The sequence below is a fragment of the Pelophylax lessonae genome (assembly GCF_965119305.1).
Source record: "Pelophylax lessonae genome assembly, chromosome: 2".
NCBI classification, from domain to species: domain Eukaryota; kingdom Metazoa; phylum Chordata; class Amphibia; order Anura; family Ranidae; genus Pelophylax; species Pelophylax lessonae.
In genome coordinates, this window is record NC_138769.1 from 617288946 (window position 1) to 617312796 (window position 23851).

The window sequence follows — 23851 nt, forward strand, 5'->3', positions numbered from 1 at the left end:
TCAGATTCTGAGGTGGATTTGACCACCGTGGACGCAAGTCAACCCACTGGGTCTGCATCCACGTACCCTGAGTGCTCTGACAGTGAAGATGTATCCTCTTTCACTACAGCCACACATGAAAAGGCACTTGTGGAGGCACTGATTGTATCAGTACGGGAAACTTTAAAATTGGAATACACAGCTAATTCTGCGTTCGTGCAATTTGGTACCCGCAGACCATAAAGTGTTCTTCTTTCCTGCCTACCTCGACGAGATTGTCACAAGTCAGTGGGGATCCCTGAATCACATGGTTGGAATACCTAGGCGTTTCACTAGGAGGTATCCTTTTGAAGAAACTGACAGTTCCACCAGTGGTGGATTCTCAGGGTTCCAGAATCAAGCCACGCTTCTTCTGGTGGAGGATTCCCTGTCTTTTAAAGACCCTGTGGATAAGAGAGTTTAGGCTTTGGTCTGATACCTTTACACTGTGGCAGGTTAAATTTTAAGGCCGGTGTTTGCCATCACCTTGGTCTCCCAGACCTTAATGTAATGGGCTAAGCTTCTGCGCCAGGATTTGAAAGAGGGTTAACACCCCCCTGAGCTGGCGGATCAGTTGATACAGGGGTTACAATATATCTGTGATGCATCTCTGGATACAGCCCCTTTAGCCTGCGGAGTGTCTGTGACAGCTGCGACCCTTTGCCGCATGATTTGGCTGAAATACTGGCCTACGAACCAGGCTTCCAAAAAGGTATTGTCTGATCTCCCTTTTGTAAGGGATCGCCTGTTCAGAGCTTCTATGGAAGAAATCATTAAAGGTCTTACGGAGGTAAGAGTACTCTGCTTCCACAGATTGCAAAGAGCCTCGTCGTAAACGTGGTCCTTTCTTCTCAGCTCACAAACAGCCCTTTCGTCCTGCGGGCTTGCAGAACTGGACAAAAATCCACCTGTAACTTCGGCTGAGGATCCAAGAGGCCCTGGGCTGGTAAGTCAAAAGCGGGTTCCACTGGTTCTGCAGACAAGTCCTCCTCTGCCTGAAGTGTCGCCCTCACCCGTATCTGGGGTGGGGGGAACATCGCTTCTTTCCAGACCCGTGGATCTCTTTCATTCAATACAAATGGGTCCACGAGCTAATTCGGTCCGATTACTAGATCAAGCTTAGGTCATTGCCTCCCGCACAGTTCTTCCCTTCCAACATGTGCCTGTCCATGGATCAGCTGCAGGGCCTTCACAGGGCGGTGCACGATCTGCTATCACAGGGAGTAATTGTGCCGGTTCCAGAGTTGGAACATTTTCGGGGATTTTATCCAAATCTGTTTAGTGTTCCCAGAAAGGAAAGCAAGGGCCGTCTAATCTTGGACCCGAAGGCCGTGAATCTCTTTGTGCGGGTTCAGAAATTTCAGATGGAGTCCATTCGCACGGTGGTGGCATCTTTTCATCAAGGGGCTAGATACGAGATGGGAGCTACCCCTTGTGTGCCATAATCCTAATAATTACAGAAAAAAAAGAAAAATGAGTGGTGCAACCTAGGTTGCCCAGTCATATGATGGCGGACTTTAACTGCACAGACTGAGTAAGCACAATCAATAATTTAAAATTATTACATTTTATTGAAAAGTTAAAAGAAAACAATTAACAAGATATAGCTAAGATGCATATTTTCCTTGAATCTACATGGAAACTTGTAAGCATTGTATATAGTTGCTTAATGAGAGTTACAGCTGGTATACGGATCTGGTAAGGTCAACGCGTTTCGCATTACGCTTCCTCAGGACCCCAGATAGTTGGGTAACCTCTTGATAAAACAAAAATGCATGCAGTGAGTTATTTTTTTATGCATACATTTTTAGAATAATAATTTCATAGAAAAACATTTCTTGCATTTATAGCCGTGAGAGCAAATAAATAGTGCACAAACCCACCTCCTCACAATGCAATGCGCCGCACCATCCACCGGGAGCTATGCTCGATGGGGGGCAGACCAAGATCACCTAGGTTAATAAGTTGATATTTAGCACTGTATACGTTTTTAAAAATTATTGGGTATATTCTTGGTATAAAAATATTATTATTCATTTTTTTCCCACCAAAATATATATATAATGTATATAGTGATATATAGTAAAATTATAATTACCTAGGATAGTTAGTAGGTATTGGAAGAGAGGGACGGCTGGGTGGCAGATGATGTTATTTAGGTCAATTGAGCACTTTACACCTAGATTTGAATAGTATATTTATAATGTTTGTATTCCTTATAATTTCTTAAATTTGCTCATAATGGTATAGTATGTATATTTACCTGAAGGTTATGTTGGGGAGGGTTCAGGTGGGACTGTTTTGTGGGTTACATATCACACACCAAATGTGGAAGAAAAGGGGAAATATGGGAAGGGGGAGGGAAAAGAGGGGGGGAAAGGGAATAGGGGAGGGGATGGATGGGGAGAGGGGTGAAAGGTGTGTGTATGTAACTGACTAAAGTCTGTTTTATTTAGATCTATTCTTTAGGATATTTGTCTCCATAAGATCTATAATGGGAGAATCGTAGAGAAATAGCATATCAGAATATGGTTTACGTTTAAATGCATGTCCCACTTGCACCCTCAATTAGGGGTTTGTTAATCCTTATATACTTACTGATAGCTTATATGATCCCACTATAAGGCACTATAAGATGTCTTTATCTAAAGGTGTCCCAGAGGATTAGTATGGAAAATAGGCAAAACCATGTCCCATTAAAAGTGGTAGAACGGGTCCTCCAATGCTAGAAGCAAAAGATAGAAAATAGCCTGTAGATATTAAGTGCCAATAGCGCTTTAAAGCTGTGCTTAAATGTAGTATATATTCGCTATCTTCACAAAATTTGGGTGTACTTACATGTAGCTCTGCCTATCTCCACATCCCAGCCGTCCTGTTTGTAGCTTGGTGGTGTAATGGCCTAAATAGTCCCCACACACCGGCCGCTAATCAAAAAAATGAATAATAATATTTTTATAACAAGAATATACCCAATAATTTTTAAAAACGTATACAGTGCTAAATATCAACTTATTAACCTAGGTGATCTTGGTCTGCCCCCCATCGAGCATAGCTCCCGGTGGATGGTGCGGCGCATTGCATTGTGAGGAGGTGGGTTTGTGCACTATTTATTTGCTCTCACGGCTATAAATGCAAGAAATTTTTTTCTATGGAATTATTATTCTAAAAATGTATGCATAAAAAAATAACTCACTGCATGTATTTTTGTTTTATCAAGAGGTTACCCAACTATCTGGGGTCCTGAGGAAGCGTAATGCGAAACGCGTTGACCTTACCAGATCCGTATACCAGCTGTAACTCTCATTAAGCAACTATATACAATGCTTGCATATTTTCCTTGAATCTGCATGGAAACTTGTATCTTAGCTATATGTTGTTAATTGTTTTCTTTTAACTTTTCAATAAAATGTAATAATTTTTAATTATTGATTGTGCTTACTCAGTCTGTGCCTTTAAAGTCCGCCATCCACCTAGGTTGCACCACTCATTTTTCCTTTTTTTTCTTCATCAAGGGGATTTTCTGGCATCTATCAATATAAAGGACACTTGCCTTCGAATCCCAATATATGTCAAGCACCAGCATTTTCTTTGCTTTGCTGTGGTGGAGGAGCATTATCAATTTGTGGGGTTACCTTTTGGTCTCGCCTCAGCTCCTCGGGTGTTCACAAAAGTGTTGACTCTGGTGTTAGCCTTGCTCAGGCAGAGGGGGATTGCGGTACTTGGGTACCTGGACGGTCTCCTTCTGTGAGCAGCGTCTCCGTCTGTCTTAAAAGACAATCTGGACATCACTCTACGAAATCTGCAAGAGTTCGGCTGGACGCTGAATTTTCAGAAAGCAGCTCTGACTGTCCAACAACCTGGACTACCTGGGCCTGACTTTGGATTCAGCCTCAGCCAGGGTGATTCTTCTGGAGGTGAAACTGCTGAAGTTGCAGCATGCGATTTGGCTCCTGTTGTCCAACCGTCGGTGGTCTCTCAGGACTTGCATGCAAATGCTGGGTTTGATGGTCTCCACCTTCGAGGCAGTTCCGTTTGCTCAGTTCCATACCAGGCTTCTGCAATAGTAGATTCTTGCCAAATGGGACAAGAATCCTCAACCTCAGGACAATCTGAGCCTGTTGAGCCGGGGAGTGAGGGAACCTTGATTTGGTGGCTCCGTTCCCCGGCGCTTTGACAGGGGAAGTCCTTTCTCCCTGTACTGGCTGTTGGCTGCAAATTCCTTGGTTTGCACTTTCGTCCAGGGGGTTTGTCACTTGGCTCCTCTGGGAAGGTCCCTGGGACCTCAATCTGGTACTGTCAGTTCTTCAAAGATCACCTTTTGAAAATATTTGTGAACCTCTTCTGCTTACTCTGTCACAGAAGGTGGTCTTCCTGGTGGCTATTACTTCTGCACGCAGGATGTTGGAGCTGGCAGCTTTGTCCTGTCAATCATCTTACCTGGTGGTTCACAGGAACAAAGTGGTGCTGCGTCCGTCAGTCGTTCCTTCCTAAGGTCATCTCGGGTTTCCACTTGAATGAAGACATTGGGTTGCCTTCTTTGTGTCCTAAGCCAACACATCCTAAAGAAATTACTTTACATTCCCTGGATGTGGTTTGGCAATCAGGGTGTACCTGGTGGCGACTGAGTCGATTCGGAAATCGGATTCCATGTTTGTCCTTACAAGTGGATTTCGTAAGGGGCAGGCCGCATCTGCTGCGACCATTTCCAGATGGATCAAGCAGACGGTGGTGCAGGCCTATTTTATTAAGTGTCAGGATCCTCCTTTCCCTGTTAAGGCGCATTCTACAAGGGCACTTAGTGCCTCCTGGGCCTTCTGTCATCAGGCGTCAGGTGGTCCAGGTGTGCAAGGCGGCACATACATTCAGAAAGTATTACAAGGTGGATGTACACGCATCTGCGGATGCTGCATTTGGCAGGCTGCCGTTGCAGAGGCTCCTGCCTCTTGAGGGTGTATTTTTTTATGGTGGTGAGCTACAGTTGTTCCTGGTTGACCTGATTGGTTATGTTTAGCCCTTTTGGGAATTATTCCAATTCCATCTTGTGGACATTACCGGTACTACCATATCTACTTCTGGCTTATAACCTGGGGGTTTGCTGAAGTTAGGATCTCTACAGAAGGGTTCTGTGAGGAATCATCCATAGAGGCTCAATTTATACCAGAATCTAGTAAGAAGACATGCATGTCACGTGTGTGGGAGCACCGTGGTGATAACAACTACAGGATCGTTTTCATTCACTTCACCCACCACTTTGGTTTTGGATTTCATTTTTGGGACTATACTAAGTTCTATTTACCTATGGACTAACCTCACTTATTTATATTTGTTTATTCACAACATTCATGCATGTGCTTGTGACTTTAGCGGTCGCAAGCAGTGCACTCATATAATTTGTTTTCACTGGTCATTTGGTGTTTTTTTCATATGTTTGTGATTTTAGGGGTCATCAGTTGTGCACTTATTCATTTTTTGGTGCCCACTTGACACTTGGTGCACATTTATTGTAATTCAATATTATTTGGGTGAATTTATATTCACTTTAATATTATTTGTCGTATTGCACAATACCCATCATTAGTTTTCAATAGCGCAGCTTATTTTTATTTACTTTGTGCTTGTTGTCTCACTTAACCACTTGCCCACCGCTCACATTGAGCGTACTGCGGCAAAGTGGCACGATCCCGTCCAGCGACGTAGACCTACATCGCTGGACTCCTCCCCCTGTAGGCGCGCTCCCGCTGTTTTCATTCACAGCAGGAGTCGGGCCAGGGGAGGAGCAGCGGTGATCGCTGCTGCTCTGCCCCGATCGTCGGGGAATCGAGTGAGGAGATCCGCCCGCCTGTGTAAACAGAGCGGGCGGATCTCCTAAGTGACAGGGACTGACAGATCGGAGTGTTCAGCATAGCTGGACATCCGATCTGTCCCTGTCTCACAAAGTCACCTCCCCCACCACACGTCAGTAAGCACCAGGCATACATTAACCCCTTCACTGCCAGTGTCATTTTTACAGTAACAGTGCATATTTATAGCACTGATTACTGCAGTAATGTCACTGGTACCCCCAAAAGTGTCAAAAATGTCAGTCAAGGGTCCGATCTGTCCGCCGCAATGTCGCAGTCCCGCAAAACAAAATCGCAGATCACCGCCATTACGCGTTAAAAAAAAAAAAAAATGGCAGAAATCTTTCCCTTAGTTAGTAAATGCAATAACTTTTGCGCAAACCAATCAAAATACGCTTATTGCGATTTTTTTTTTACCAAACATAGGTAGCAGAAAACAAATTGGCCAAAAATTAAAAAAAAATTTTGATTTTTACATTTTTTTTGGAGTGAATTTCATATAAAAAAATGTGAAAAAAATTTTGTTATTTTTTCAAAATAAACGCTCTTTTTTTGTTTATAGCGCAAAAAGTAAAAATCGCACAGGTGATCAAATACCACCAAAGAAAGCTCTGTTTGTGGGGAAAAAAGGACGTAAATTTAGTTTGGGTACGGCGTCGCACGACCGCACAATTGTCAGTTAAAGTCGCACAGCGCCGAATCGCAAAAAGTGGCCTGGACGGAAGACAGCAAAATCCTCCGGTGGTAAAGTGGTTAAAGCTGGTGCTTTTCATCCTTTATTTTTAGCACGGTTACCCAAATTTGACTTGTATGCATATGCCTGACCGTGTTAGGACATGCCTTTTGAGACGACAGATGCTGTCCTGGGGTATTTCCTTCCAGATCTGGACCAGGGGTATCACTGAGTGCCTGAACAGACTGAGTCGCAACCTGGTGGTATAAGACGGACCAAAACATAATGTCCCAGAGGTGTCTTATTGGATTTAGGTCAGGCGAGCATGGGGGCCATTCAATGGGCTCAATTTCTTCATCCTCAAACTTGCTGCATATTCTCGCCCTATGAGGCCGGGCATTGATGTGCACCAGGAGGAACCTAGACCCACTGCACCAGCATAGGGTCTGACAATGAATTGGTCCAAAGATTTAATCCCAATAGCAGTCAGGGGTGCCATTGTCTAGCCTGGAGAGAGAGGTCTGTGTGTCCCCCTCCATGAATAGCCTCCCCAGATCATCATCACTGACCCACCACCAACCCAACCAGTCATGTTGAACAATGTTATAGGAAGCATAACAGACCCTTTTCATGTCTGTCATATGTGCTCAGGGTGAACCTGCTTGCATCTGTGAAAAGCACAGGGCATCAGTGGCAGGACCTGCCACTTCTGGAATTCAATGGCAAATGTCAATTGACATTCACTGAGCTGGGGCAGTGAGCACAGGGCACACTAGAAGACGTTAGGCCACCCTCATGAAGTCTGTTTCTGATTGTTTTATCAGAGACATTCGCACCAGTGGCCTGCTGGAGCTCATTTTGTAGGGCTTTGGCAGTGCCCATTCTGTTCCTTCTTGCACAAAGGAGCAGATACGGGTCCTGCTGATGGGGGTTAAGGACCTTCTATGGCCGCATCCAGCTCTCCTAGAGCAGTGTTCTCATCTCCAGTCCTCAGCGCACACTAACAGGCCAGGTTTGCAAGAAAACTGAAATACATCACAGCTGGTATCATTTGCTGCTCAGTGATTGTAGTCTGCATCTCCCAAGGTAATACTTAAAATCTGGCGGTGCCCTGAAGACCAGAGTTGAGAAACACTGTCCTAGAGTAAACTGCCTGTCTCCTGGAATCTCCTTCATGCTCTTGACACTGTGTTGCGACACACAGAAAAACTGCTGACAATGGTACGTTTTTGATGTGCCATCCTGGAGGAGTTGGAATTTGTGCAACCTCTCTAAAGGGTCCAGGTATGCTACCAGTAGTGACACCGACTCTAGCCAAATGCAAAACTAGTGAAAAACAGTCAGAAAAGATGAGTAGGGGGGAAAAAAAATTCAGTGGCCCCCTGTAAAAAAAACATTCTGTTTTGGAGATCTTGTTGCCCACCTAGTGCTCCTGTTGTCAAGTCAGAGCAAATCTCTGTACTGCCAATAATGCTATAATAATACTAAACTTAAATAATCATGTATGTTACTGTGCTAATCAGCTTTAAATAGAAAAATAAAAAGGTAGATGGAAAAACGTGTCTCTCTACAATAAAAGTTACACACAGTGTAAAAAATGTGTGATGCCTAGGGAGCCATAGTGAATCTTATGCCTAAACATAATATTTAAAAAAATACACCTGTGCAAAAATTACACCTGGTGCTAGCTGTTATGCACGCCTATTTTCTGTAATCTATAGAGTCCAATGGGCAAAAATACTGTGCAGGTGGCTCCCTGGCACCACAATAAAAGCATATTTTGTACACCAATTCCATTCAAATTGAGGTGTAAAGCAACATTTTATTTTTTAACAGCACACACAGAGACTTTAAGATATAGTTTATTATTACATTAGTAAAATGTATTTAAATAAAAAGGTCATTAAAAAAATATATGTACAGCTTATATATACATACACACAATTGTACACCAATAAATCTGCTTTTAATAAAAAAAAAAATATATATATATACACAATTACATTTCATAAATAAATACACCATCAGTAATCTTATGTTATTACATTTTCATGTCCATAATGACATTGCCATCTTTGTCTTTAATACGAACTCTCCCAGATGCATACTTGGTCTCCTGCTGGCCATTGGTGTACACAGTCTTAACTGTACCATCTGGATATTCTCGCCTTTTAAATTGGGGGGTGTGCAGTTCTCGCTGACCATTGTCAAATTCTATTATTTTGGTTCCATCTCTGTAAAACAATTTAAAAAAAAATTGGATTTTTTTGTACTTATCGTAAAATCCATTCCTCTGAGTTCATCGACGGACACAGCGCCCCATAAATCATAACTACTGTGTTATATTGACTCCTCCAGGAGTAGGCAGAACAAAATAACACCTGAAGCCCATGGGCCATCCTCAGCTTGGTATACAACACCCCCACCCCCCTCTGCTCTAGGTAATCAGCATCAAAAACCTGTGTCCATCAATGAACTCAGAGAAATGGATTTTACGGTAAGTACAAAAATCCCTTTTTCTCTTTCATTCAGCAATGGACACAGCGCTCCATAAAACAATAGTGGTACATCAGAAAGCCGTACCAAAAGGAAAAATGACAGGTGGTGAAAATAACCCAAGGCTAAAACATAAGAGCCCTTAACCAGGACACAAGAGCCCCATCTGAAAAATAAAGGTTTAACCACATAAGCCCCAGAGGATTTGGCTGCTCAAAGACCAGGGCCTATTTTGCGATTCGTCACTGCGTGACTGTAACAGACAAAGGGGTCGTGCGACGTTGTACCCAAATGTGGGGGGGAAAAAAAGGACATCAATTTCAAACAGAGCTTTCATTTGGTGGTATTTGATCACCTGTGCGATTTTTACTTTTTGCGCTATAAACAAAAAAAGAGCGACAATTTTGAAAAAATAAGATTTTTCACATTTTTTATATGAAATTCCCCAAAAAAAAAAATGTAAAAATCTAAATTTTTTAACATTTTAGGCCAATTTGTTTTCTGCTAAATATGTTTGGTAAAAAAAAAAAAATTGCAATAAGCGTATTTTGATTGGTTTGCGCAAAAGATGTGCATTTACTAACTACGGGAAAGATTTATGTCATTTTTATTGTTTTTTTTTTAACTAGTAATGGCGGCGATCTGCGATTTTTTTTTTTGCCGGATTGCGGCGGACAGATCGGACCCTTCCCTGACATTTTTGGGGGTACCAGTGACATTACTACAGTAATCAGTGCTATACATATGCACTGTTACTGTAGAAATGACACTGGCAGGGAAGGGGTTAACTTCATTGGTGATGAGTGGGTTAAATGTATCTCTAGGGGCGTGATTCTAACTGTGGGGGGGTGTGGCTTGTGATGTAACCACAGAGACATACGATTCCTACATAGCAAGATCGTATATAGTCTCTGCAGTTACATCAGGGAGAATGACAGAAGGCTGTGTTTACATCAGCTGTCTGCCTTTCTCCCTCTCCAGTGGGAGATTGCGAGTGGCTGGCGGACATCGGAGCCACCGGCCACCCGCGCAGGGATGTCAGGGAACGAGCGGGAGCTCGCCCCCTAGAGCCCCATACATACCCCTTTGTCATTTTGCTCGGCAGCGGCTGCCTGCCGCAGTATATCTGTGGTGGGCGGTCGTTATGTGGTTAAAGAAAAACACCCCTCAAGAGGGAACAACATGTTGCCTGCAAAACTTTGCAGCCAAAAGAAGCATCCCCAGATGCCACAGTATCTATCTGAATTTTGTGAAGGTATGCACCGATGACCAAGTGGCTGCCTTGCAAATTTGCAATATTGATGCCTGATGACAGAAAGCCCAAGAAGCACTCAGAGCCCGAGTAGAATGTGCCATGACAGGGAAAGGAGAAACCTGACATTTAAAGGAATAAGCCCAAGTCACCGTCTGTCTGATCCATTTGGAAATGGTAGCCGAAGCGGCCAGCCCTTTTCTTGGTCCGCCGTAACCACAAAAAGCGAGTCTGACATCTGAAAGGACTCCGTAGCTGCCAGATACACCTGAATCACACAAACCACATCCAAGGTAGCAAAGCAAATTCTTTGAGATGAGCTGGCTTGGGACACAAAGAAGGCAACACAATGTCCTCATTCAAATGGCAGTAGAAATAACTTTGGGCAGGAATGATGGACAGGGACGAAGGACCACTTTATCCCTATAGACCACCAAATAGGGACTGGGACAGGAAAATGCCGCCAATTCCAATACCCTGTGGGCAGCGGTTATGGCCACCAAGAATGTCACCTTCGGGGATAATGTAGACAAGAAAATCTCCCAAATATTCTCAAATGAAGGTTTGTGGAGAACAGAACGCACTAAATTTAAATTCCATAGCGGCAAAAGAGACCGTACAGGTGGAGCCACACGTTGAACCTCCTGAATGAAGGTACGAACTAAAGAGTGCGTGGCTGGGGGTCGCTGAAAGAAGAATGCCAGGGCAGATACCTAGCCCTTGATGGTACTCAAGGCCAACTTCTAATCAACACCCCCCATTGAAGAAAGGTTAAGATCCGAGCCACAGAAAAGGATCGAGGATGAGCACCAGTCGATTCACGCTAACAAATGTACGCTTTCCACATACGATGATATATCTTGCTGGTAAATTACTTCCTCACCTTCACCATGGTAGGGATCACTGATCCAGGTAAAACCTCTATCCCTCAGTACCTGGCTTTCAATAGCGAAGCCATTAAAACCAGGACTGTAAATCAGTATGGTAGATTAGCCCTTGGGACAACTGGTCTTCTCGGAGATGAAGCCCCCCAAGTGACGTTTACGGCCACCAGGATGATTGAAAGAGCCTCGCTATTGATTCTTTGCAAGAAGCCTGAGCCGAGAATGATGCTGGCCTTACTGTGTAGCCCTTGGACGCCTGCGGTGTCTTCGAACCCATGATCTTGCCACAAATTTCAGTATCCTCCTGTGGAGTCGAACCTGCTAAAGGAGCTGCATGTAGGATTGTCTTGAAGGTGGATACCACCAGACTCAGACCCTGTATGCAAATCAGGAGAACTATCTGTGTGACAGCAGCCGGTAAATCATTGCCTGTGGTTCCTGAAATTTGCCCAGAGGAAGGACCACCCTGGTCAGAATTAAAAATCAGACCAAGGTAATTAAATTCCCAGGGCAGGGATAGGGGGGAACCTTGGGTAGTTCAGACATTACCTGAACCTTTACAGGAATTAAATCTGCACAAGGAGACTCAGGACCTAAAAAGAACAAACTTTGCCCCTCTTTCTGGATACCCCCAAAAGAAACATTTTGCGGATCTCCTTGATGCTCACAAAAGAAGTCCACGGGGCCAGAAACCAGCGAAGATGTCTCCCCACCCCAATAATCGGTGAGGGCAGACCTTCATGCTGAAGGGGTCTTGTCTGCTGGTCCAGAGAAGCTAGCTCTAGGGTTACCAGACCAAGGTTGCTTGGAATCTCCTGGGGAAGATTTAAAAGATCTATTTCCCTTATTCTCCGTCCCAGAAGCACTAAATAATTTTCTATTGGGTGAGAAGGAGGGCCCCATCTGGGATGAGGCTCCTTTCCTTGACTGTGGCAGTAAGGGTACTCTTCCCTCCCGTGATAGCCTTAATGATGTCATCCAGGGTAGCCCAAAACAGGTGATCGCCTTGAAAGAGCAGATCAATGAGAGCTTTCTTAGAGGCTTGGTCTGCAGGCCAATTTTCAAGCCACAGCATGCGCCTAATCACCACCGCTGAAACAGAAAGTTTGTGATGCAGCTTTGGCTAGAGCTCCTGTGCTGACCAAATAAACTGCAACCCATGGACCGACTGGTCCGCTAAGTCAACATAAGCAGTACCTGCTGACTCCCCAGGTCATCAAAAGCTTGGCCCATTCAGTTAGGGTCTGAGACACCAGGGCTGAGGCAAAGATTGGCTGCAATGCCGAACCACCCATAGTAAACATGCGTGCCGCATCCTCAGCTTTCCTGGCAGTCGGGACCTTAAAGGACAAGGATTCCTCTACTGGGATCATGGTTGCTTTATTCAACCTGAAAACAGGACGGTTCACCACTGGTGAACTAGTATACGTTTTTAAAAAGGGACTCCTCAAAAGGGCAACGTACAGCAAAATGTTTGGGGACCACAAGAGGTAATTTTGGTTGGTTCCCATTCCCTCAAGGAAAACCTGAAAAAATAATGCACACCTTTGGAGTGCGAGGTGACTTGTGCGTTCCAAACGACACAGGCACGTCCGTGGCTACATCAGCCGCATCCTCCATTTTTAAAGTCTCACGCAATGCAGTGATAAGTGCGTCTACGGTCGCTTTTCATTCACTGCTGCGACCGTGGAGGAACCATCCTCACTATAGGATGGATCTGGGGGTGTAATATTAAGCGTCCATGGCAGCATCAGGCTCAGAATCAGATGAGACAGCCTGAGCAGGGGAAGTCTGGGGACGCTTCCTCCTAGGCCTTTGCCCACACGCCACTTTCACCTAGGACACTAAGGACTGCAGGACCGCCGTCAGTGCAACCATGGGAAGCTGGGGTTCCCAGGGACCCGCTACCTCTATGAGGGGGTCAGTGGGAGAGATGTGACCCTGAGGCTCTATAAGGAAATTAAGACTTTAGTGGTGCCAAAAGATCATCTTTGTACTGCAAAGGATCCCCTCAAGGTTCATGGTATGTATCAGCAAAGAGAGCGATGGAGATAACAGGGAACCCAGCATCATCATCATCATGGACGCCACCCCTGTTCATATGTCCAAGGCACAGGAAGAGGAAACTAAGGAGGAGCTTTGGCATCCCCAGGAGGCTTCTGTCATCTTAAGGGACAATGGCCCTCGTGACATCATCGGGCTACACAAACATGGACACCAACCGGAGACCAGCCAGGCTAAGGGAAAATGGCTGACAGCATGCTGCAAGGATCTTCCCTGTGCACTCTGCAATGCTGCACCCTCTGCAAGGGGACCCCCTCCTGAAGGTAGGACACATGTTAGGGGAGACTCCGCTGCACCAGTCTTGGCACTGGGTCCCCCTATGCACTATACCCACACTGCAAACAGTGGGGGAGACCCCAGGGGTCTCCGCTGCATCCTCTGCCCTGGGACCCCCACCAGACTCCAGGTCCAGACAAGGGGGAAAGCCCAGCTCACTAAGGGATTTTAAGGATGGGTGGAGGGAACCTGCAGGCAGGTTGATCTTCCCTGGAAGTTACCTGCATCCACCCCAGAAAACAAAAAAAAACCCAAAAAGGGGAGTGGAGGGATTGTACTTACCCTTCCATGGTGTGGGAAACGCTCCAGACAGAACTCCTCGCCACCGAAGTAAGGGAGCTGTCGGCCACGGTACTGCTGCGACTCAGACCCAAGCCTGGTTGTATGCAACTCTGCAAGACGTTTAACACGCAGGCCAGGCTATGTCACGGCCGACTTAGTGCATAGCTGCGGTCTGTATGCGCTCGCTGGCTGAGTTGGGGGGGGGGGGGGAAATCACTGGATCTAGATGATCCAGCCCGTCGCCCGGCCTGGAAGTTGATTGTAGATCTCCCGGGAGAAAAAATGATGTAAGAAAGGAGAAAAAGAAAATTGCAAGGACAAGAGATCCCAACCGGGAGCCTAGGTCCTTACTAGGCAGATTAAAACTGACTACCAAGAGCAGAGAAGGGGATTATATACCAAGCTGAGGGCGGCCCATGGGCGTAGCCAAGTGTTTTTTGTTCTGCCTAGTCATACACCTGGAGGAGGCAATATAAGTAGAGTAGTTATGATTTATGGGAGCGCCGTGTCCGCCAATGAACGAAAGAGAAAAATATCACCTTCTATAGTGATAAAACAATGTGTATGTTAGCTAAAGTGAACTTGGGATGCAGGCAAAGCAACAGGTTCGCTTGAATGCTAGTTGTTCACTGCTGTTTATCCACTACTAGACCTTTTCTGGCACTTTTTGTTTACATGTAAATATCAGTATTTTTTGCTAGACAATTGCCTAGAACATTATTTATTTATTTTTAACACAGAGGCCCTAGGGGAAAAAAATGGTGGGTGTTGCAATGTTTTATGTCACACCGCATTTGCGCAGCGGTTTTTAAAAAAAAAAAAATTGGAGGGAAAAAATACATTTTTTTGAATTTTAATGCACAAAAACAACAGAATACCCAATTGTTTGGTAAAGTATAAAAGTAAATGGATACCAAACATATCACGCTCTAAAAAACTGCACACATCCTGTGCAATGGTGACAAATGGCATAAATTTTACTATTTATAGGCAACAATTTAGATTTAATTATTTAGTTGAATTTATATTGTTGTTATTTTACCACTATTGCTTTAAATATATAGAATATAAATATCCGCTGTGACAGCAATAAGCAGTGACAGGTACTCTTTATGATGCTGCAGGCATCATCCCAGTATAACCACTAATAGTTCAGCGACCTACATCCAGCACTTCCACGTAGGGGGTGCATGTGCTCGCCACCCCAGCTGTGCGATCATTGGCTACATCGTATGCTGATCAGCAGGTCCCAACCAATGGATTTATGGCCAAAATCTGCTGATCAGCTAAGCGAATGACAGAAGAGAGCTCTGTGTTCGTAAAAAAGAAAAGGAGTAAAAATCAGCACATCGCTCAGTAAAAATAGTGCACAAAGTAAACATTGTAGGCACACAGTTAACCCCTTGATTGCCCATAAATGTTAACCCGTTCCCAGCCAGTGTCATTTAGTACAGTGACAGTGTATAACTCACTGATCATTTCTCTGATGTTCATTGACAGACACAGCTCCATATCTTCTTTGACCGTGGGTTATGCTGCTCTTCTAGGAGTAGGACACTAGGCGGAAAAAGGGTTAACAAAAGTTAAAGCTTAACTACGCCTATGGGGCAGTCCCAGGAGGTATACTCCAACTTCCTGCTCTAGGATCTCAGTTTTGTAACAAGCAGTGTCAGAAGAATACATAACCCAACTCCACAGACGGGGGGGGTGCTGTGTGTGTCTGTTAATGATCAGAGAAAAGGATTTTACGGTAAGACAAAAATCCAGTTTTCTTCTACTCGTGGGACGTCACAAAGCAGTGTCAACATGAGGGGTGGGAAAAACACAGCAATAAATATACTTCTCAAAGGCTAAATGTAGCCAACCAGGTAAAAGAGGAGCTCAACCAGGAACAACTGGAGCTCACTTGGCAAAAAAAGTACACCCTCAGAGGACTAATCCTCTCCAACAGTGGCCTGCAAATCCTTGCAGCCAAAAGGAGGCATCCGCAGATGCCAACACATCCACCTTATAAAATTTTGTGAAAATGTGCGTGGACAACCAGGTGGCCGCCTAGCAAACCAGCACCACTGACGCCTGATGACGGAAGTCCCAAGAGGCACTAAGCGCCCATGTAAAATGCGCCATAACAGGGAAAGGAGGATCCTGACCGTTAATTGAATAGGCCGGCACCGCCGCCTGCCTATCGATCTGGAAATGGTCGCAGGGAATCCAAGTTTCAGAATGACTCAGTCATCGCCAGGTAAACCCTGATTGCTCGAGCCACATCCAAAGAATGTAAGGCAAGCTCTTTAGGGTGCTTAGGCTTTTATGTAAATGGAAACCAGAAACTACTTTAAGAAGGAGCGAATGGCAGAGCCGAAGCACCACTTTATCTCCATGAACCACCAAGTAGGGTGAACGACAAGACAAGCTGCCAGCTCTGACACCCTAAGTGCAGAAGGAAAAGCCACCAGGAAGACTACCTTCTGGGACATGTAAGCAGAGGAATCTCGTGAATATTTTCCAACAAAGGTTACTAAAGAACCGACAGCACCAAGTGGAGATCCCATGAGGGCAATGGAGACCGCACTGGGGGAGCCAAGTGGCGAACCCCCCGAACAAAAGGTGCGAACCACAGAAAACATAGTCAAAAGGTGAAAGAAAACCGCCAAGGCCGAACCTGGCCCTCAGTGGTACCCCAAGGCCCAACGCTGCTCCACACCTCGTTGGAGGAAAGCCAAACTCAAGAGTCACCGAAAAGCAGCGGTGAACCCCAAGAGATTCACATCTGCAAAGTACGCTCTTCAAACGTGATGGTAAATTTACCTAGAAGTAGATTTACTAGCATACAGCAGCATGGGAATCAGCGATTCAGACAACCCCCTAGCCTTCAGCATCTGGCTTCCGACAGCCAAGCCGTTAAAGCCAGCAAATGTAAAGCAAGAAGGAAGATTGGCCCGTGAACCAACAGATCTAAAAGAGAAAGTCTCCAAAGGAGCATCTGCGACTAACCGTATCAGATCTGCGTACCAAGACCAACGAGGCCAATCTGGAGCCACTAGGATGGCCATAATCCCTTCTGCCTCAAGCCTACGCAGCAGTCTTGGTAGAAGTTCTAGAAGAGGAAAGACATATCAGACAAAACCATCAGTGCGTCTGTGGCGTCGGACAGAGGATCCCGAGACCATGCAACAAAACCCAAGCTCCTTCCTGTTGAGATGAGAGGCCAGCAGGATTACATAGGAGTTCCCCACCGGAGACACAACTGATGAAACACCTCCAGGGGAAATGTCCAGTATATTGATCGGTAGTCTGGATTCTTCCAGAGTCCAGACTCCCTGAGCACATTCCGTGCCAAAAAAAATGCCACCCGACTCCGACAGGTTGGCATCCGTGGTGACCACTGTCCAGTACACAGGAAGGAATATTTACCCCATCAAAGCGACAGAGTGAAGCCACCAAATCAGGAACCCTCTCTTACCCCGGCTCAACAGGATCAGATTGTACAGAGACTGTGGATTCATGCCCCACATGGCAAAAATCTCTCTTTGTAGAGGTCTCGCGTGGACAGATTTTAGAGACTCGTCCCATGGGAGCAACACCCTGGCTGAGGCCGAGTCCAGAACAGACCAAGATAGTCAACTAGGTGGCCGGAACCAGAGTCAATACCTGGAAACGTAATTTCCAACCGAACTCCTGCAGAGTCCCCGCAGCAATCTCCAGGTTGTCCTTCAGAGCAATCAGAGACTCTGCCCCCAGAAGAAGATCGTCCAGGTACCCCGCTGTTGCAACGATGCTAGCAGTGGGTCCAACACTTGCGAAAACCAGAGGGGTTGAGGTGAGACCTCTTGATAATGCTCCTTGCCCACAGCAAGCGGAGGAAGCGCAGATGACCGATGTATATCGGAAGATGAAGGTAAGCGTCCTTACTATCAATAGAGGCACGAAGATTCGCCTGGTGTATGGGTGCCACTACCGTACGAATGAACTCCATTCTAAACATCGGTACCCACACAAAGCGATTCAGAGCTTGAGGTCCAAGATTGGACTAACCTTGCTTTCCTTCCTGGGACCTGCAAATATGAAACAAACGTTCCGAGATCTGAGACCAAACAATCACCCCTTGTACTAGCAAGTCTTGCACCACCCCAAAGAGACCTCGCAAGCGGTCTGGGGATAAACATAGGTTTGAAGGAAAGAACCTCTCTGGAGGAAAAGATCCAAAACTTGATCTTGTAGCCGGACCGAATCAGGTCATGGACCCACTTGTCTCAAATCAGGAAAATCCACGGGTCCGGAAAGAAATGAAGAAGTCCTCCCCCACCCCAAATACCGGTGAGAGCGCCCCTTCAGGCAGAAGGGGTGTTCGTCTGCAGGTCTCTCTTCGCATACCAGACCAGGTCCTTATGGAACCTCTGGAGGAAGTCTTTCCAGGGAGGCTCAAAACAGATGATTCCCCACAAAGTGAAGATCACATAAGGCCATCTAGAAAGTCTGGTCCGCAGACCAGCATTTTAGCAATATCATCATGTGCCGAAGGATCATTGCTGTCATGGATAGCCCAGAGACTAAGAGAGCCACATCCAGAGATGCATCACAGACCTACTGCAACTCCTGGACTAACTAGTTTACCAGCTCCTCAAAAGCAGGAGGAATCTGTTCCCCCTCCATATCCTGGTGCAAAAGCTTTGCCCACTCCGGAAAGTCAGGGGCACCATGCTATGTTGAACAACAGCCTAAGGACCAAACTGGCCATAGAAAACATGTGACGGACAAAAGTCTCAGCTTTCCCGTCAAAAGGATCTTTTAAAGATTGGAGACTCCTCCACCATGAAGAGCGCAGAATTTTTCAGCCTGGAGACATGAGCCACAGTTGAGACTGCCCACATACTCAAAAAAAGAGACTCTTCAAAGGATACTGTCTATCGAAACACTTGGGCACCGCCATATTGCGTTTAGAACAACTCCATTGACTCGCTACAATTTTGTCACAGTAGGCGGGAAAAGGGAAATACCTTTGCCGCTTTAGGGGATCTGCAGGCCCCAAGGGAACCAGCGCCTCTGACGCAGCAGCAGCAGCGGCATCCCCCATGTTTAAAGTTTTCCTGCAACGATATAATCAGTGCATGCACCAGCGCCCTTGCATGCCAATGTGCAGTAAAAGAGGAATCATCCTCACCGTTAGAGCGTGGGCACGGACTCAGTAGAGTCGCTATATGCTAAGCTCACCCTGAGAACATAACAAGCAGGGGAGGTTGCCGACCACAGTCCCGCAAGGAGACGCTGGCTAAAGGACCAAAGAAGGACCACCTATTAGACCAAAGGGTCGCCCTCCATAGAGGACATAATAGGACATAGCCCCCCAGAAAGGGGAAGAGGGGGCCCGCTATGACACAGACGCGCAGGCAGAGTACCCTCACACAATAATGGCGGCTTCACATCGCTAAAAAAATGCAGTGCCACCCACAGTTCATTTCAAGGGGAGCGCCAGGCAGACCACATGTCCACCCCCCCTGAGAGGGGGGGGGGGCACACACCCGTCCACTACTCCATCAACCTGGTCATCAGCTCGGACAGCCAGCCACAAGTAGGCCCCAAAGCTGTGGCCTAAATTTGGGGCCCGACCCGGCCACATGAGTCCAACAGCAGCTCTGTTAGCTTGATCGACAGCTCGGTTAGGAGCTCAGACAGCTTGGTCAATCGGCTGGACAGCCAGCTCGGTCAGCCGCAAGTGGGCCTCAAAGCCGCGGCCTAAAAATGACCCGGCCTCGTGAGGCACGCATCTACCGGCATCGTCGCCATTTTAGCAGCTCGGACAGCCTGGTCAGGCACCCATACAGCCCGGGCCAGTCACTCAGAAAGCCGCGAGTAGACCGCAAAGCCACGGCCTCAATTTTTGGCCTGATCCGGCCTTGTGAGGCGCGCATCTGTTGGCAGTACCATCTGCTATATCATCAGCTCGGTTAGGCACTCGGACAGCTTGGTCAGGCTTCCGGATAGCCGCGAGTAGGGCGAAAAAGCCGCAGACTGAGTTTAGAGAGCCCAGAGGACATCCCTGCCCCAGTCACTAACCCCCAGTGGGCCGGAAACTTGCTTAACCACTTAAACCCCGGAAGATTTTACCCCCTTCCTGACCAGGCCCTATTTTGCGATTCGGCACTGCGTGACTTTAACGAACAATTGCGCGGTCGTGCAAAGCTGTACCCAAATGAAATTGACGTCCTTTTTTCCCACAAACAGCTTTCTTTTGGTGGTAATTGATCACCTGTGCGATTTGTTGATCATGCGCTATAAACAAAAAAAGCGACAATTTTGCAAAAATAACAATAATTTTTCACTTTTTTTTTTATATGAAATTCCCCAAAAAATATGTAAAAATCTACATTTTTTTAGCATTTTAGGCCAATTTGTTTTCTGCTACATATGTTTGGTAAAAAAAAAAAAAAAAAAAAGTCGCAATAAATGTATTTTGATTGGTTTGCGCAAAAGTTATTGCGTTTACTAACTAAGGGAAATATTTTTGTCTTTTTTTTTTTTTTTAACGAGTAATGGCGACGATCTGGGATTTTTTTTGCGGGACTGCGATATTGCGGCGGACAGATCAGACCCCTGACTGACATTTTTGACACTTTTGGGGGTACCAGTGACATTACTACAGTAATCAGTGCTATACATATGCACTGTTACTGTAAAAATGACACTGGCAGGGAAGGGGTTAACTTTATTGGAGAAGGAGGGGTTAAGTGTGTCCCTAGGGGCATGCTTCTAACTGTAAAGGGATGTGGCTGTTTGTGTAACTACAGAGATATATTGATCATACATAGCAGGACCGTATGATCTCTGCACTTACACAGGGGAAAATGACAGGCGGCTTTGTTTACATTAGCCGCCTGCCTTTCTCCCTCTGTAACGGACGATCGCGAGTGACCGGCGGAGATCGGGTCCGCCGGTCAAATGCGCGGAGAAGTTAGGGAGCGAGCGGGGGCAGGAGCGCGCCTACGGCGGCGCACGCTCGCCCCCTAGAGCCTCACGGGCTAGTAATGTACCCCTACGTCACTTTGCCTGTGAGGGGCTGACTGCTGCCGTAAATAGTCGTGCGGCAGTCGGCAAGTGGTTAAAGACCCCTGTGTGAGATCTGGACAGCCCAGTCAGCAGCAACCACATCCACCCCCACCCCCTTACAGGAGCAAGTGGCAAAGCCAGCTCCTACCTCACCAAGGGGGGCAGTGGGGGTAGGTTAAGGCCAAAAGACCACCGTGACTATTAGAGGGTCCGGGGGGAAGGGAATCCGGGGGTCTGACCATCCCAAGGAGGGGCCCACGTCCACCCCGAGGGACCACAAAGGGAGAAGGGGGGACAATATTAACCACACCATGGAACAGGGTGGGCTCCACTTTGGGCAGACCACCTCCCCATCTTGGAATGGGGGGTGTAGCGGGCTAGAGATACGCTGCGACCAGGTCATGTGCGTCCTCGCGAGTGGTTTCACTCTCAGGCCAGTACCCGTCCAGAGGGACTAGGTCACGGCTGACCTAGCACGGAGCTGAGACCTGCGTGCATGTGCTGGTCAGACTGAGAAGACAGTAAGGATCTAGGATATCCAGTCCGTCGCCCAGTCCGGCAGTTGATTGTAGTTCTCACATGAACCAAATTGATTGTAGTTCTCACAGGAACAGAAAATAATAAAAAAAATAATTTTAAAAGGAAAAAATGCCAGGACCAGAGATCCCATCAAGGAGCAAGGTCCTTACTCCTGACTTGGCAGGAAGTGGGAGTATACCTCCTGGAACTGTCCCGTAGGCGTAGTTAAGCTTTGTTAACTTTTGTTAACCCTTTTTCCGCCCAGTGTCCTATTTCTAGGAAGAGCAGGATAACCCACGGGTCAAAGAAGAAGTGTCTGTCAATGAACGAAAGAGGAAAAAAAGAAAATTCCAGTATTTATCCCATCGTTTGTAGATGCTAAAACCTTCACACAAACCAATCAATATGCACTTTTTGGGATTTTTTACCAAACACTTATAGCACAATACATTTTGGCATACATTTAAGAAATGTTTTTGTTTTATTGAATAGGTTTTATAGCAGAAAGTAACAAATATTGTTTTGTTATTTGTTTCCAAAGTTTTTGGTCTTTTCGTTTATATAATAAAAAAATAAAAAAAAACAGTGGTAATCAAATACCAGTAAAACAAATCTTTATTTGTGTGAAAGTAATTATATACATTTTTGTTTGGGTACAGTGTTACATAACCATGCAACTGCCAGTTAAAATAATGCAGTACTGAACAGCAAAAAATGGCCTGGTGATGAAGGGGGGAAAAGTGATCAATGTAGAAAGTACTTAATGAAGAGAAGTAAAAAATGTGTGGGGAGTACAACATATTTATGGATAGGAATTGTTCAATATTTGAGCAGTACTTATGAATTCCAAGTGATCAATGTGTGAGTAGTATGTATGGATGAGAAGTGAGATGTTTGGGAGTACTTCTGGATGAAATGTGCAAGATGTACTTACAGCTGAGAAGTTATAATTGTTCCATCAGGAAATATGCTCTCTTCCTTTCCATCAGGATAGAGGTTTTTTATTGTCTGGTCAGGAAATGTTATCTCTTTCTTTCCATCTGGAAAATGCTTTTCTAAAAGAAAAGAAAATTAAATAAACAAAACGGATTGTACCACAGCAATCAAATACTTATATAAAGACCCTGAACTTCAAGAAAACCAGTGCAATGAAATAAAAACCTGCCACTAATAACGATTTTTAAAAGGAGCTCATAAGCCTCCTTGATATAGCAATAACCTGTCTGAAAAGAACTGTTTTGGTCCAGAATATTTTGTCTATTACATATTTTATTCCCCCGCAGAGTCCCTAAGGAGGCGAAACTAGCTCTTCTACTCCACCCTATCCTGGGTCTATATTTCGCATCAACAAAAATTGGCTATGTTCTTGTTCATAGCTGTTAAGCAGACTATAGCCAAAGCCTGGAGGAAACACTGTTTCCTTGGCAAGCAGTCAAAGACCGCATGACCACGCTGTTGATTAATGAAAAAAATGTCCCGTATTCTTAGAGACACTCAAGCCAAATTTCAAAATATGGGAGCCATGGCTCCATTACAACGTGCCTGCTGTTCCATCCTTGAGCCTGGCATACCCCTTAGGTATCCCCTCTGCTTTGTGATTTAAGCCTGTGGGGGCTTATGTCCCAAACGTCTCCCCTTCTGCCTCCTTTCCCTTTTAGTTCTTCACCCCTTTCGCTTCTTTCATTTGCCTCATTTGATTTGTTTTAGACTGGGGCTTTTCGATTTTTGGATTGATGGATCCATGATATGGAATTTGAACCTAGAAGCCATGGGCTGTTTATACTGCTTTCTGATAACTGTAAAGAGCTTTCCTGATTTAGTTGCCCCCGAGTCAGCACTCATTTTGCTGTTATCTATCCTATAAAAAAAATAAAAGATTTGAAAAGAAATGACTGATCAGTGTATTCTGATGGCTGGGAATACAAAGACACAGTTGGGAGGATTTCCCCATCCACCTTGAGTATGTGGATGGGAAAAATCAAGTCAGTTAATCAAGTCAAGTCAACTGACTCATCTATGGCCAGCTTAAGTTACAGTGACTCATTTGGAACAGACATGCTGAACCCCCCTAATCCCCATTTATTCCATGAGTACCACCAGAGGACTACACTGAGCAATGGAGCCTTACTTTTGTTATACTTTAAGAGCTGGAACAAGTCTCTGTGCACCAAAAAAAAGTAGTACAGTAAGTCCTGTCTTGCAGAGACTTGTTCCTCTCTGCTGGACTGGATGTGAATCAAAATTACCTATGAAAAGGTCAGTCGAACATTGGACAGCTAGCCAAGTGACCTGTAGATCTACTGCAACAACAGAGTGCCCAGGACTACCCCCCAAACTGATAAGTTAGTGTTCATCATCAGAATGTTTTTAAATGCAGGCAGAAATGTGTTCCTTTATGTTGGAAACAGATTCTGAAGCCACCAAGGCAGCGACGACCGAGTCCTTGGTATCAAATGAATTGTTCTGTCCAGAGACAGGACTGACATGCCCTGCAATGAAAATG

The 23851-nt window shown here is 45.6% G+C and overlaps 1 protein-coding gene across 3 annotated transcripts in view; it reads right to left on the bottom strand.

The window, feature by feature from the left end:
• Nucleotides 1–8496: 8496 nt before the first annotated feature.
• Nucleotides 8497–23851, bottom strand: part of CPAP (centrosome assembly and centriole elongation protein) — a 137709-nt gene continuing 122354 nt past the window's right edge. For 2 of the 3 annotated variants that reach the window (XM_082247631.1, XM_082247630.1), the window contains exons 15-16: nucleotides 22283–22403; nucleotides 8497–8765 (exon numbers count right to left, since the gene is read on the bottom strand). In XM_082247631.1, the coding sequence (XP_082103757.1) occupies nucleotides 8573–8765; nucleotides 22283–22403 (314 nt within the window). In that variant the 3' untranslated portion in view covers nucleotides 8497–8572. The remainder of the gene's footprint in view (nucleotides 8766–22282; nucleotides 22404–23851) is intronic. The other variant, XM_082247632.1, reaches the window with a different exon arrangement.